This window comes from Pyrgilauda ruficollis, unplaced genomic scaffold (genome assembly GCF_017590135.1).
Source record: "Pyrgilauda ruficollis isolate IOZ18807 unplaced genomic scaffold, ASM1759013v1 scaffold46, whole genome shotgun sequence".
NCBI classification, from domain to species: domain Eukaryota; kingdom Metazoa; phylum Chordata; class Aves; order Passeriformes; family Passeridae; genus Pyrgilauda; species Pyrgilauda ruficollis.
This window is the reverse complement of record NW_024526155.1, coordinates 4,734,582-4,748,227: the sequence shown is the minus strand read 5'-3', so window position 1 is coordinate 4,748,227 and position 13,646 is coordinate 4,734,582. Positions and strand designations below refer to the sequence as shown.

At 42.0% G+C, this 13,646-nt stretch overlaps 1 protein-coding gene across 8 annotated transcripts in view; it reads left to right on the top strand.

Annotated features, from left to right (window-relative positions):
- Window positions 1–11,559: 11,559 nt before the first annotated feature.
- The window catches only part of ZMYND8 (zinc finger MYND-type containing 8), a 48,834-nt gene continuing 46,747 nt past the window's right edge, over window positions 11,560–13,646 (top strand). For 7 of the 8 annotated variants that reach the window (XR_005956070.1, XR_005956069.1, XR_005956068.1 and 4 more), the window contains exon 1: window positions 11,560–11,695. Coding sequence is in view for 3 of the 8 variants with exons in the window: in XM_041478689.1 (XP_041334623.1) it covers window positions 11,682–11,695 (14 nt within the window). In the remaining 5 variants the exon portion in view is untranslated. Of the gene's footprint in view, window positions 11,696–12,701; window positions 12,784–13,646 lie in introns of those variants that run through there. The other variant, XM_041478688.1, reaches the window with a different exon arrangement.

Below are 13,646 nucleotides of genomic sequence, written 5' to 3'. Positions count from 1 at the left end.
AGAAAGATTAAAGCTTTTAGTTAAATAACTGGAGTTGTTTATCCCCAACTCCAACTTAAAGCAGTTTTAGGAGATTTAAATTTTCACATCAGTAACTTTGCCAGTATCAGCAGACTGCAAGGAAAATTACTGGAAACGATTGGAATGGAGCTGGAACTTGGCCTTGAAGAGTCACAGCTTCACTGGGCTACCTGTGCCACTGTCTCACCAAGCTCTCAGTAAAGAATTTCTTCCTAATACCAAATCTAAACCTATTCTCTTTCACTTTAAAACCATCCTCCCTTGCCCTGTCACTACATGTTCTTATAAATAGTCTCTCTTCATCTTTCTTGTAGGCTCTCTTCAGGAATTAGCCCTGCAACATCAGGGAATGACCACGCACTGCCCCAAGGGCTCCAGGCTCGTGTCTGCAGACCTTGGCAAGGGTCATCCCAAGGCACGAGCAGTCAGGAGAACGCGACCAAACCCCGGCACAAAGGCCCTCGGAGCTCTAACCTTGAGTTATCTAAGCGATAACTCAAACCCTTCATCGGCACCCAGCCTCACCAACCCTGCTCCAAAGCCCTGCCTGGCGGCACACGGTGCCCAAATCCCTGCTCAGAGCTGTCCCCCACCCCAAACCCCGGCTCGGGGCTGCCCCCACCCCAAACCCCGGCTCGGGGCTGCCCCCACCCCAAACCCCGGCTCGGGGTCCCCGCCCGGGAGCCCCGGCCGCCCGCGCTGCGCTGCTGCCGCCTGTCGGCCTGAGCGCGGTACTGCAGGTACCGGCGCACACGGCCGGGGCCGCCCGCTGAACGCGGCCCAGCAGAACCACGGAGCCACGGAATCACAGAACCACCAAATCACTGAATAACGGAGCCACGGAATCACGGAATCACGGAATCACTGAATCACAGAACCACCAAATCACTGAATAACGGAGCCACGGAATCACTGAATCACGGAATCACAGAACCACCAAATCACTGAATAACAGAGCCACAGAATCACTGAATCACAGAATCACAGAATCACAGAATAACAGAATCACTGAATCACAGAACCACGGAATCATGGAATCACAGAATCACAGAACCACAGTATCACAGAACCATGGAATCACGGAATCACAGAATCATGGAATGAACTAGGTTGGAAATGACCTTTTGAGATCGTCAAGTCCAACCTATGACCTAACACCTCGACATCAACTAAATCATGGCACTGAGTGCCACGTCCAGTCTTTTTAAAACATGTCCAGGGACGGTGACTTCACCACCTCCCTGGACAGACAATTCCATTACCCAGTCACTTTTTCAGTGAAGATTTTTTTTTTTCTAATGTCTAACCTAAACTTCCCTTGGCCCCCACCTGGCTGCAACTGCACCATGTCCAGTGTCTGAGCCAGCTGACCAAGCCTCATTGCACACTCAGCTGTGGCAGAGAGTGCCACAGCATCCCCAAAATGCTGCTTGAGGAAGAGCTGACCAACCATGAGTCCTGGCCCAGCCCGTCACCCAACAACTGGCCAACTTTACCATCAAAAGCATTTAAATACAGTGAGATGCATGGGGCTGTAATCCCACTGCCCTGTTTTCTCCCTCTCTTATTGACTCTTCTCAACTGCTTTTAATGCAAATTCCCTCATGGATTTCCAAGCAAAAGCAAGTAATGTAGTATTAACAGGAACAGGGGAAGAAACTGGCTCTTATGCATTGCTCTTGATGAGGAGGACAGGTGGAAACTTCAGGACAGTCTTTGTTGGCTCTCACACTAGATTAATTCATATTTACAATGCTTTGCTTCATTTGAATGGAGCTTTTAGTGATTTATTTCTAATATATCTTCAGAAATGTAGCTCTGGCCTGCCAACACAGACAGGAATTGAATTAAAATAGGCTGTGGCTTGGTTTCTGGTATTTATTTACTGCTCTCGTAGTAAACAACAGGTTATGTTGTTTGCAATAGTTAATAAACTCCCTTTTTGTTAAGAGAGTGTGTGTGTATAAGGAGAGCCTTCCACCGTGCCTGTGCTGAGAAATCCCCCCAGCACAGGCAGGAGGGTGTGCCAGGTACACAGAATCACACAGAATTTCTAGGTTGGAAGGGACCTTTAAGATCATTGAGTCCAACCCATGTTCTAACACTTCAACTAGGTCATGGCACCAAGTGCGACATCCAGTCTTTTTTTAAACACATCCAGGGATGGTGACTCCACCACTTCCCTGGGCAGATGATTCCAGTATTTGACCACTCTTTCTGTGAAAAACTTCCTCCTTAAGTCTAGCCTGTGTCTCCCTTGGCACAGCTTGAGACTGTGTCCTCTTGTTCTATCTGTTGTTGCCCAGAGAAAGAGACCGACCCCCAGCTCACCACAGCCACCCTTCAGGAAGTTGAAGAGAGTGATAAGGTCACCTCTGAGTCTCCTTTTCTCCAGGCTAAACAATCCCAGCTCCCTCAGTCGTTCCTCATATGGCTTGTGTTCCAAGCCCCTCACCAGCCTCGTTGCTCTCCTTTGGACACGTGCAAGCTGCACGCTGTGCCCTGCAAACACCTGGAGCCAGGATCGGGTGTCCACCCTTTGTCTAACAAAGGCCTCAGGACCTGTGTCTCCAGCCAGGGTAGGGACAGTCATCATCCAGAGACTCTGAAGAGCCCCAGAGACAAAAATCACCACTGGAGAGGGGTACATAGACTGTAAGGGCATAAAACTTCAGGGATTGAGTGTTCAGGGTCTGTCTGCAGGCACCAGTCTGAGATGTTCCTGTTGTTGTACCTCTCAATTATTAAATTATTTTCCCCCCTGAAACTGAATGCTTGAAAGAAACCTAGGGTAAGAAATGTCTTTAACACCTGTGTGCATGCACATTTATAACAGTAAAATTTTCCTCTGAAAGTGCCTGTGGAGATGGTGAGGTGCCCCAGGTGTCACTGAGGGAATGTGTGTCACCCTTCACTGGCACAAGCCGTGGGATGACGAGGTAAGAGGAGCAGTGGCTTTGAGCTCAAGAGTGGAATGGTGAGGCAGGAGTGAGGAAGAAGAGCAGCAGCTTGGAGCTGAGCGGGGGGCATGAGAGGTTCTCTGGGCAAAGGCATTCCTGGCATCCCCAGGGCACTTCCCTGTGTGCAGGGCTGGGTCTTTGCTGTCCTTGGCCTTCTGCCATTGTGCTCCTCTGGCTGCCTGGAGAGAGTGGCAGCCCTGCAAGGGGGGTGAGAGCCCCTCTCTGCACACCTGAGGGGGCAAATGGAGCTCTGCCAGCCCCCAGCCCACCCTGCAAGCAAGGCAGGGCTTCCACCTCAGCCTCAGCCCTGTCCCTGCTTCCTGAGGACTGGAAACATTTGAAGGTGCAAATAAACCTTTTTTTTTTTTTTTTTTTTTTCTTTTTAAAATCTGTGTTCATAAGACTCCCTTGTTTGGTTTTTGCTTTTTTTTCCAGGAATCTGATGGTTTTTCTGCATAAGTGAATATTGAGTAATATTTATTATGCTTTCTTTGGTATTTTCCGAGGTAGTGTGTTTGAAGCTGTGTGACAACATATCACACTGACAGTGCTTGGATGTCAATGCAGTACGTCTCCTGAAATGGGATGAAACATTTAAGGAGAATTTAATCCATCATTGACCTTTATCTCTCCAAAAAATGTGATAAACCACAAAGTTTAGAAGGGAATTGAGAAGAGGATTGTAAATTAGCTCTGTTGGTTTTTGGTTACTGCAGGAAACATAGATACTGTGACTTCAGCTCTTATGTCTATTTGAAATTAACTTCTAAAACTCTAACACTGCCATTCTCACACCACTTGAAAGAAATATTTTTTTTCAATTTTCTAATGAGGGAATACATTCAGTTCAGAAAATGTTATTCTGATTGCAACAGCTCACTTGAATGTAAATGAAATGTATCTCCAAAAGCTCAGACAGACCTTCCTTCTTTTTACTGAGCTTTTTAGGGAGCTGCATTTCAATCTGACACATCAAAGCTCAAAGTTATCATGTGCTTTGTGCAAGAGTACTCATCCTGAATGTCACTGGGTATTGACAAAACTTTGAAGATATCTGGTCATCATTTGTAATGAAATTAGAGGTGAATTTTGAGGGCCCATATGTCCATCTGTTCTTACCATGAATCTGTTGTGCTTTTTTTAGTGTATATTGGAGTTAAGTGTGCGTGTGGCTGCCTTGTGCACTCTAGTAGGAGGCCCAGTTTATTCAGGATTTTCTGTGTGATGCTGCACCACACAAGAACCTGTTTGCTTCTAGCCTGTGTCTTTTCTGCCACTTTGACTAAGATTTGCTACAATACTTGATATTAAACTGTAAATTATATGGCCAAAACCATATCCAGACTGAGAATCAGAAGTTATTTCAAATGCTTTTTATTTGCTTGTCTTCACACAATTGAATTATTGCAGGAGGTATTTATGTGCACGGAGGAAGATCATGCCTTAGGAAACTCCTCTTTCCCACCAAATCCTGGGACTAATATTTCACGGGGACCTCACTAAAAAAGTGGCTTTTTTAGTGAGTGTAATGTCACACAAATGAGCGCTAGGGGATGCTGCAATCCTACACAAATTCGCACCTGCAGGAGGGAAAGTACCAATTTTGTGGCCTTATTACTATTCCTTTCCAGACCAAAAAAAAAAAAAAAAAAGAAGCTTTTGGTCATTCTATGCAACAAGGCTATTTTATTGGTAAGTATTTAAGTGAGTAGAAATAGATAATTTTTTTAATTCTCTGCTAATTGTCTGTCCTATTAGGTTTAAATGTCCTTTTTATGTGTGTATAAAGAGGTTTATTTGTAAATATTTATCATATAGAAACACCCAAGTCAAGACCATTATCCCAGTTCAATAAATTGCAGGCAGAAATAGGAAAAGAACATAAGATACACTACACACAAATCTACAGAGATCTTTAGTCCAGGGCTCAAACTGTAGAAATTGCCCTTTGAGAATGACCACAGAATAATTTGTAGGTCTGAAATTTGTTACAGAGCTAAGCTGGTCATTCTGCATTAGAACTTGTTTTTCCTTTAAATAATGCACATTGTTTTCAAGTGCTTATAAAAACTGTACAAAATATGAATATTTAGATATTTGATAATTATGTAAACTTTCATAATATTTTAAAATGAAAAACAAAATATAAAAACATACGTAGGTAACATTTTTCAATGAAAAGAATGCGTTTGGAACAAGGAGCAATGACGAGCTTACTTTTCAAAGAATTGCTATTTAGATACTGCATTTGCTTTGCAAATGTTTGCAAATAGAAGCAATATTAAGGAGAATTTTAAATTTTTATACATGAGTTATAGAGGACCAGTTTTGTCATGTTAAATTACACATGCAGCCGTGTTTGAAGTTTCTGCTGAGAGCCCTACCTTAGGACATGCTGCTCTGTTCTTAAGACATGCAGCATTTGTTTGTCAGAGTCCTTTTGTTGGGTTTTGGGCCATCAGAAAAAGGTAATTTTTTGGGTTTTATTTGAGATGTTTGTGGTATTCTATGCTATCAAGATTTAAGTTTTGAACAAATGCATACACATGCAAATATCTCCAAGTGTCTGTGCTCTTTATATGGTTAAAATGTTGCATACAGGTTCACTTTTGACTCCCCTCAACCGTGACATCTGTCCACTCTAATGCCATATGAGGACATTGTGACTCTTGTTATTATTTAGTAACAAAACGTGCAGACAAGTGACATACTTAAGACTTACGTGCATAATTAGCACACACTTGGATTTGATTGTTAAAGGCAAGTAGGTTAAATAGAGCATGATTTGTTCTGCTCTTTCGGAATTACTTTCATGTGGGTGTGCATTTCTTTACAGTAAACAAAATGAAACAACTGTTGAAAACAACTTTGCAGTGGCTTTATCTCAGGAATGTCCTCATTTATGTCACCTGATAAGGGGAACTCAATAAACATTGGCTGTAAGTCCAGCAGTTGCAAGAAAAATAACAATCTGTAAAGGTGGCAGAATGAATTCAACAGTTTATGTGCATGCTAATTAATGTGAGTGACGTGTGCTAATTACAGGCAAGGCTTTCACCTGGCATCAGAACGCAAAGCCACAGCTGGAAAACGTGTTGCTTCTTTACAGGGACATGATTCTATTTCAAAGGCTTTTTTCATTCTTGAAGAGACAAAAAGTCAGATCTACAGCATCATTACGACATGAAGAAAACCTAGTTAATACCACAAATGCGGTGAAAAGCTGGACGTAGTGCTTGATCACATAGTTCCACAGAAACTTCTCATAGTGGTAGTGATTAGTTTCAATCACCTGGAGCTGCTCACTCCTGCTCCCAGCCCTGCCATGACAACATTTACCAGTGTGAACTGGCGTGAACTGGAGCCTTTCCTGGCTGAAGTCAACACAATAAATCTTTGATTCACTGTTCTCAGTGTCGCAGTACAGACAGTTCTGCTCAAAGTGCTGCTGAGTGCTGTGGCTGGAAGGAAGGGTGAGATGCTTAAGCCAGTAAGTCTGACTGAAAAAGAAAAGAAACTTGTGGTGGAAAAAGAAAGGACTTTTTGCTGGTGAGAGGTAAACCACAAAACTGAGATGAAATAGCAATTGGAAGAGCACATAGAGAGGAGAAAGGTATGAATGTGCATAGCCTTGAAGCTGAAGCCAAACTGTGAATTTAGTGTGTGGAGGAACAAGAAGGAGGTTAAAAGTGAAAGTGATGTAGTCCGAATCTGCAGTGGGTTGTGCAGGAAAAAATAATGTAATAACTGCATCTTTGTAATTCTGTCACTTGACATCTTTGGTATGAGCTTTAGCTTCTGGGACGTGATCAGATTTAATTAAAAAAACCCAAAGTAAAACAACAGTAATAACAAAGCAAAACATGAAAGAAGTCATTTCATCTGATCATTGCTAACCAACTGATTCCTGAATGTGAAAAAATCAAGAAAGAAATCCTGGTAATAGGATTGGAGTTTAGCACTATCTAGTACTGAATAATTCCTCCCTAATAGCAGTGACTTCCTTTTGTTTCCTTTAGAAGTGCCCCATGCCAGAGTAAGTGATATATACAAGATGTCTCACACTTGGCCATTAGAACCACTTAGTGAAGTACAAACTTCTTTCAGGATCCTGTACTTAGGCCTCATGCAGGGTATTTACATTTCCATGGCCACAGAGCAGGGCTGATAAATCCACTTGTTCACCTGCACCGTGCTCCAGGCCTGACGCGCACCATGTCCACACGTGTCCCACAGCTGCTTTCTGGGGAACTAGAAAAGTATTTGTCTGCATATAAAATATGAAAGCAATTGTATCTGTTAGGCCTTCAATACAGAGCATAAAGTTTAAATACATAATAATGAAAATTCAATTTTATGCAGAATATCCAACAGCCCAGCTGTTTAATTGTGGAGAGATGGGTTCAAAGTGGGGGTGAAAGTGATGAAATGGGCTTATGCCTTAAGAAAACATAGCACTTCTTTTAAAAAGCTACAGCTGTTAAAGGGCTCAAAGATGCTTTTTTTTGGCAGATGATTGAACATGAATGGAGATTTCCTTTAGAAAGAAATATACATAAAGCAATTGCACAGCACACTAAAAATGGCCATCAAGAGACACTTTGATAATGCACAAGATATTCAGTTGTGTGTTACAAACTGAACCAGGTTTTAATCTGCAGACAATGATTGACCGTTTCAATCCAGAACAAGGAACATCAACCCAAAGTACTGAAAGCTGTTCTTCAGAAGGACCAAGGCATGCAAAGCCTTTTAAACTCACAGGCAAGCCAGGGGCCTGCTGTGCACACTACCTTCTCCTGTAGTTTCCAATAATTTATGAAATTACCAACCTTCTTTGACAGGTCACTAATTTCAGAATCCAGTCTACTTTTAAAAATTGAGGAACTGTTTTTATAGACATTTATTGTTGGATTCTATACTGGACAGTGATCTACTGGTCTTCAAGCAGTTACTGATGCTTTGTCAGATTCACGATAAAAGGGAAACAGTTGAAGAGTTTTTTTTCCCAAGACACTGAATGACAATGTTTTATGTTCTTACTCTAGAAATCAGGATTATCAGCCAATGACTTGGAAATCCCAGACTGAGCTACACACTCTTAATGCATTTTATTTCCCCTGTTTTTAATCTATTTATTTATTATACTTGAAAAATATGACACTTCCTTCCCCTTTTGTGTATCTGTTCAAAATGCTCCAACTTTTGTCCATCACTTAATGTTCCATCTCTGTCAGTGATGATGCAGCCATTGTAGGGAGGGGTAAATATCAACCTCTGCTTCGGTCATACAGGCAGACATTTTCCTTACAGGTTTTTGTTTAATTTGGAGGCTCTGGTATATATAATGTAGTATAGTCCCTTATAACTCTGTCATGCCTGGTGTGTGTGCTTCCTGGAGATGCTACACAGTGGGCAGAGTTCTTTGCAAAGACCTGTATAATGGGCTGCACTTTTAACATTACTGTCTTTTAATTTCCTTTTGACTGAATGTGCTTTCCATCTTTCCTTGGTTTCTCTGTTTAGCCTTTTTTTCCTCCCTTGTTTTCCCTTAATATCTCCAAAGAATTGAAAAGGACAAATACAAGCTAATCTGATCTCTGCCCTCTTTTCTGCTTTAGCAAAGCTTTTAGCTTCCCCTCTCATGCTCTTTTTTAATTTGTTTTGTTTTCTTTACATTTCCTTCCCTCCCCCAAGAAAAAAAAAATCACTACTCCAATGTAAAAGAAATGATCAAGGTGTAGCAGGACATGCAATCATGGTGACATAAGACAAAAATCTGTATTTTCCAGATGTACCTGTGTGTTACACCAGGCTTGTACCTCCTGCTGCAAAATAAGCATGAGGACAAGAGAAAAAAGAGAAATATATTTCAAGTTCCCCCTTTGATTCCTGACAGAACTCTTTTGTCTTTTTGAGCAGAGTAGCTGAGTGGCTGAATATACATGCTGTATGTGTCTGATGTGCTTTCTACGGTTTTGTTCCTGCTAATGACTGCAGGTTTATAAATTTTTCTTTTGCATTTTTGCTTCCTTGAATCAAGAGGAGAGGGGCCTTAGGCCTTTCCTAAGGCTGCTGTTGCCTCTGTCTCCACTGTGTGCTCATTCTGTCTGATAGGCCCAAGTGTGTCAGCTTGGCAGCGTTCCCAGGCACCATCAGCATTACAACATTCCCGGAGTCGGGTCTGGGTTAGCACAAAGCATTGACAAATTCTGTGTATTTAGTTTTGTTCTCATGCTGTTCTTCATAGGGATTAGGATTTATTTTTTTTTTTTTTAAGAGAAAAATATTAGAGTAGAGCAGTCACACAATGAGCAGAAATGTTAATGGCTGACAATCTTTACATTTACTGCTTAGGGGAATCAAAATTTGGATGTTTGTGTGCTGGGGGTGATACCTCTGAGCAACATAGGCCTTTAGGTGTTCAATTAAAAAGAAATCTATCTTGAATGGTTTGCACTGTTGAAACTGATGCAAGTATTCACTGAATGTCATGAATTTCCAGTGTGCTCCTGCTGCTGTAGTGGGCTGTACGATTCCCTTTATAGCAGCACCCTCCCCAGTTTCTGCTTCATTCCTAAAACAGAACAAACGGTCAGTGTATCCATGAGCCTTCCTGCTCCCTGCCCTGAAAAACATTGCAAAATCTAAAAAGAGAAAATGCTTCCAGCAGGGACCCCAGAATTCCTTATGAGACAATAATTTATACTCTGGGCTGTTAATCTGCTGTTGCAGCCTGAAATGCAGAGACAGAAGCGTAAGCACAGCGATGGGCTGCTGTGGCAGTTCCCTGTGACAATGCTATCTCAAGGAATAATCTGAATGCAGAACGGGACAATGCAGAGCAGGATGACTAATTTTACTGAGTGGCACAGTTATGAGTCACGTCGGGCTCTCAGGCAGTGAGGTTTGTGTGGTAAAGTAGTTATATCCTGAGAGGTGCTGTATGGAGGTAAGGGAGGGCACTAGGTTTTGTTGTGGTGATTGTTTCTGGGATTATTAGCACTCGACTAAACGTGACATGCATATTCTGTTTGCAACTGTCGTAGATTTATGGAAGAGGGCTTTTTATAGTTGGTTTTTCACAATCTGAGATCCTGCATGTTGTACTAGAAGAATGTTTATTTTTCTTTGGTTATTATATCTCATTATTTAATAATTATTGTTTCAATGTTAAGTGTCTCCCTCTACACCTTCCCTTGTTTTTTTGTTTTTTTTTTCTTTTGTTTAATAAATAATTATTTGATATTCAATATGCTTCAGAATCACCCTTTCATCTGCAATTTCCATTGCAATCTTCATGGTTACAGAATGATAATACAGAGCTATATAACACAGATGCAAAATTTTCAACAATAATACGAAGGCATGTTGGAGCCTTTCTAAAAATTTAACCTTTAAGATCTTCATCTGGAGTTATGACTTCTTTTTTGGCATAATGATAAATCCTCCCACTTTCACTGCATTAGGGAATAGAACAGAATCACATTTTTTAATGAAAAGCTTGGAAATTGGCCCAAGATCAAACCGGTTCCTTACACCCTGCTTTCTCATCTTGTTTCATTTGCAGCATTTTCGCAGGAGATAAAAAAGGTAAAGCCAAAAAAAAAAAAAAAAAGAAAAAAAAAAAGGATTAGCTGAAAAGCTACGCGAATGCTTTCGTGGGGGCAGACCGATAACTTGCCGCGTAGAGAAATCGGTGTGAATTTTCAGGGCCTGTGGTGCATTTTAAAAAGCACCAAGTCCTACAGGGTTAACGGACAGGAAGCTGCAGTTGCAGCCGCTCCTAAGGAAGTCAGTTTTTGTGTAACAGCCCAGGCAGGCCGAAAGGTGGGGGCCGGGGGGGAGGATTGGAGATCTCAGGGTCTGAGGTGACACGGATATTTTTAGTTTTGCTCTGCAGCATTTTAAACGCAGGGAAGGCCTGCACCAAGTGGTAGCAATGCTCTGTGATAAAGCAATTTCAGTTCTGGAATGCTTTTTGCGAAAAGGAGACAGGAGTGTTCCTGTTTAAGGCTCCCTTTTCCTATTAAGACTCAGCATACTGTGATATGTAAAGAAATCACACTGTAGGTACATGGTTGCTCTGCTGCACGTTTATATATTTAAATTCTGGAGCAGGAGAACCCTTCTCTGAACCCTGAGTTATTAATTCCAGTCCCTCCTGTGCACATGCACTTTCGGTAAGGTTTGCTCCCCGCCTGCGGCCTCGCTTTCTCGGCCAGCAGAGCCCCAGCAAAGCGAATTTCGCTTTCCGTGCAAACAAAAGAACAGCTCTTGCGACCTGGGCAAACTCTGCCTCCTTCGCGTTTAGAACACCCAGCTACCTTCGACAAACGGCAGGCTGGGGCACATTTGTCGGGGCAGGGGGTGTGCGGGCGCTTCCCCGAGGCGGGCGGTGCGGGCGCGGGGCCGGGCCGGCGCGGGGCCGGCTGTGGCGAGCGGAGCCGGGCCTAGCGCGCCGGCCTGCTCCGAGCCCGGGATGGCTCCTGCTCCCGGAGCCGCACAAAGATAATCGCTCAGGAAGTGTCTCAGCCAATCCCCTGGCGCTTTACATGCGGATTTGCCGGGGCAGCCAATCCGGGGGCGGCTTTCATGGGGAAGACAGATCATCAAGCCCAAGTGCCAAGCCCTCCCTGCCCGAGTACTGAGAGCCTGTCCTCCATGTTTTATAAGTATTGACATAACACTGTGTTAACAATGCATCCACAGAGGTAAGCCTTGCTTTTTACATTGCTTTTTCTCTAAGACCTATGAGTTGTGGGTTGAGAGTGTGATTCTCTGTGATTTCTCGTGCAAAACTCACACCACAGCACTTATATTAAGTTGGAACTGTTTAAATTTGCTTTCTTGGGTCACATGGTTAGTAGCCATTAGCCACAGCTTTATTTTACAGTCTGGCAAAGCCTTGGCATGCCTACTTCTTCACAGGAGGATGGTGCTTTTAGAGTTTATCAAGATCCTGGTATTCCAAAGGAGGTTTCTGTCTCTGAGCAGTTTGCCAGCACTATTGTCTGTTGTGTCACATGCCTGCTGGAGAGAAAATGGAAGCTAGGGAGCAGATGCATTTAACTGCCCTACAGGGAGTCAAGCAGGGATAATGGCAGACAGAGGAACAGGCAAGTTTACCTTTCTAAACAGTGAATGGAACAGCTAAGATAAGTTATCTCTGAGAAAATATGGGATTTTTAAAAACCTAGGCATCAGCAAAAAGTGCTAATGGCAGATTGTAGATATTGGGCCTAGGTGGTGGTGTGCTGTTGCATCATGTTTTTTATGCAGCTTATCTTAACTTAAAATGATTATTGAACCTTTTTTCTTGCAGGAGTAGTTAATACAACGCTTTTCTCTTTCTGAGGGACAATGTATGGTTAATATTTTGTTCCTTTAAAAGGGAGTTTTTGTGCTGCAGATTTTGGAAATGGAGTGCTGCTCAGTAAAACGCAGCAGTGCATCTGTTTACAAATCTGATGCTTTATGGAAAATGTTTTTGAACTGTTAGCTTTCTTGTTTTGCATAGTTCAAATAAACTAATGCAACTTTTATCTGTGCCTTTTTGTTTTACATTGTATCAGCCACAGTTCTGTGTTGTGGAGTCCAGAAGATATAAAATCATGTGTGGTTCATGACAGTAGTACATGTTGTTCGTTCTTGGGTCTTTTTTTTTTCCCTTTTATTTTTTTTAACTTTTGGTTAAATGCTACGTAATTATTTCAAGAAATTCCTTTTTGATCAATTCCCAAATCTGCCAGCCTGTTGTATCTCCTTAACTGGAAAAATGAGATGGGTGCTTGAACAGTTGGTAAGTAAGCAGCATGCTACTCTCTGAACATTTTTAATACTTTTCCAAACATTTTGTTTTTACTGGGTCCGTCAGTGCAGTAGATGAAGTGATGTTAGTGGTTAATCATATAAAAGATCAGATTTGCTTAGCGTCCATTTTAAGGGACTTGTAAACTGCTCTATTTGAATGCACTGTTTTTCTGATAATTTGTCTCTAAATTTTGAAGCTTTTACTTCCTGTTTACCTTAGGCCAGTGAAAAATATTCTACTTGCTGTTTGTTCCTAGCTCATTAATTACCATGCTTGCAGGGTAAAGCGCATTTTCACCGTTCCTTGGGCTTTTCGGGTGTGATGAAAGTGCTAGTGCTCAGCAATGAAGTGACCTTATGAAGTAAAGTAAATAAGACTTAATGAGCATATGTTTCTGATACTATACAAAGTATAACCTCAGACAAGCTTGCTTGGTTTATAACTAATTTAGAAACATTTTCTGCTCTTTATAAAGATTTTAATTGTAGCGCCTGCATGCTTGTTTGAACAAGCTGTTTTTCAGTGATCACCAGGGCTGTTACAAAAGCAGAGGAAGGATGCTCTTTTGTGCTTTTAAAGTAATTTTTGCACTTGTTTTAACAGTCCATACACATTCATTATTTTAGGAAAGAACTGAAAGCTAGGCTGGCTTTGCAAATAAATTACTGTGCTGAGGCACAGTGCATGCAAACTTTTATAGATCCTTGCCATGTATTTGATAACGTTCTTTTAACATAGCAATTTACCTCTGGTTACTTGTTTACCAGTGTATCTTACTTTGAATATCTCACTTTGGTTAAAAGCTTTCCTTCCCCACCCCCCCCGCTCCATATTCCATCCACCACCACCCC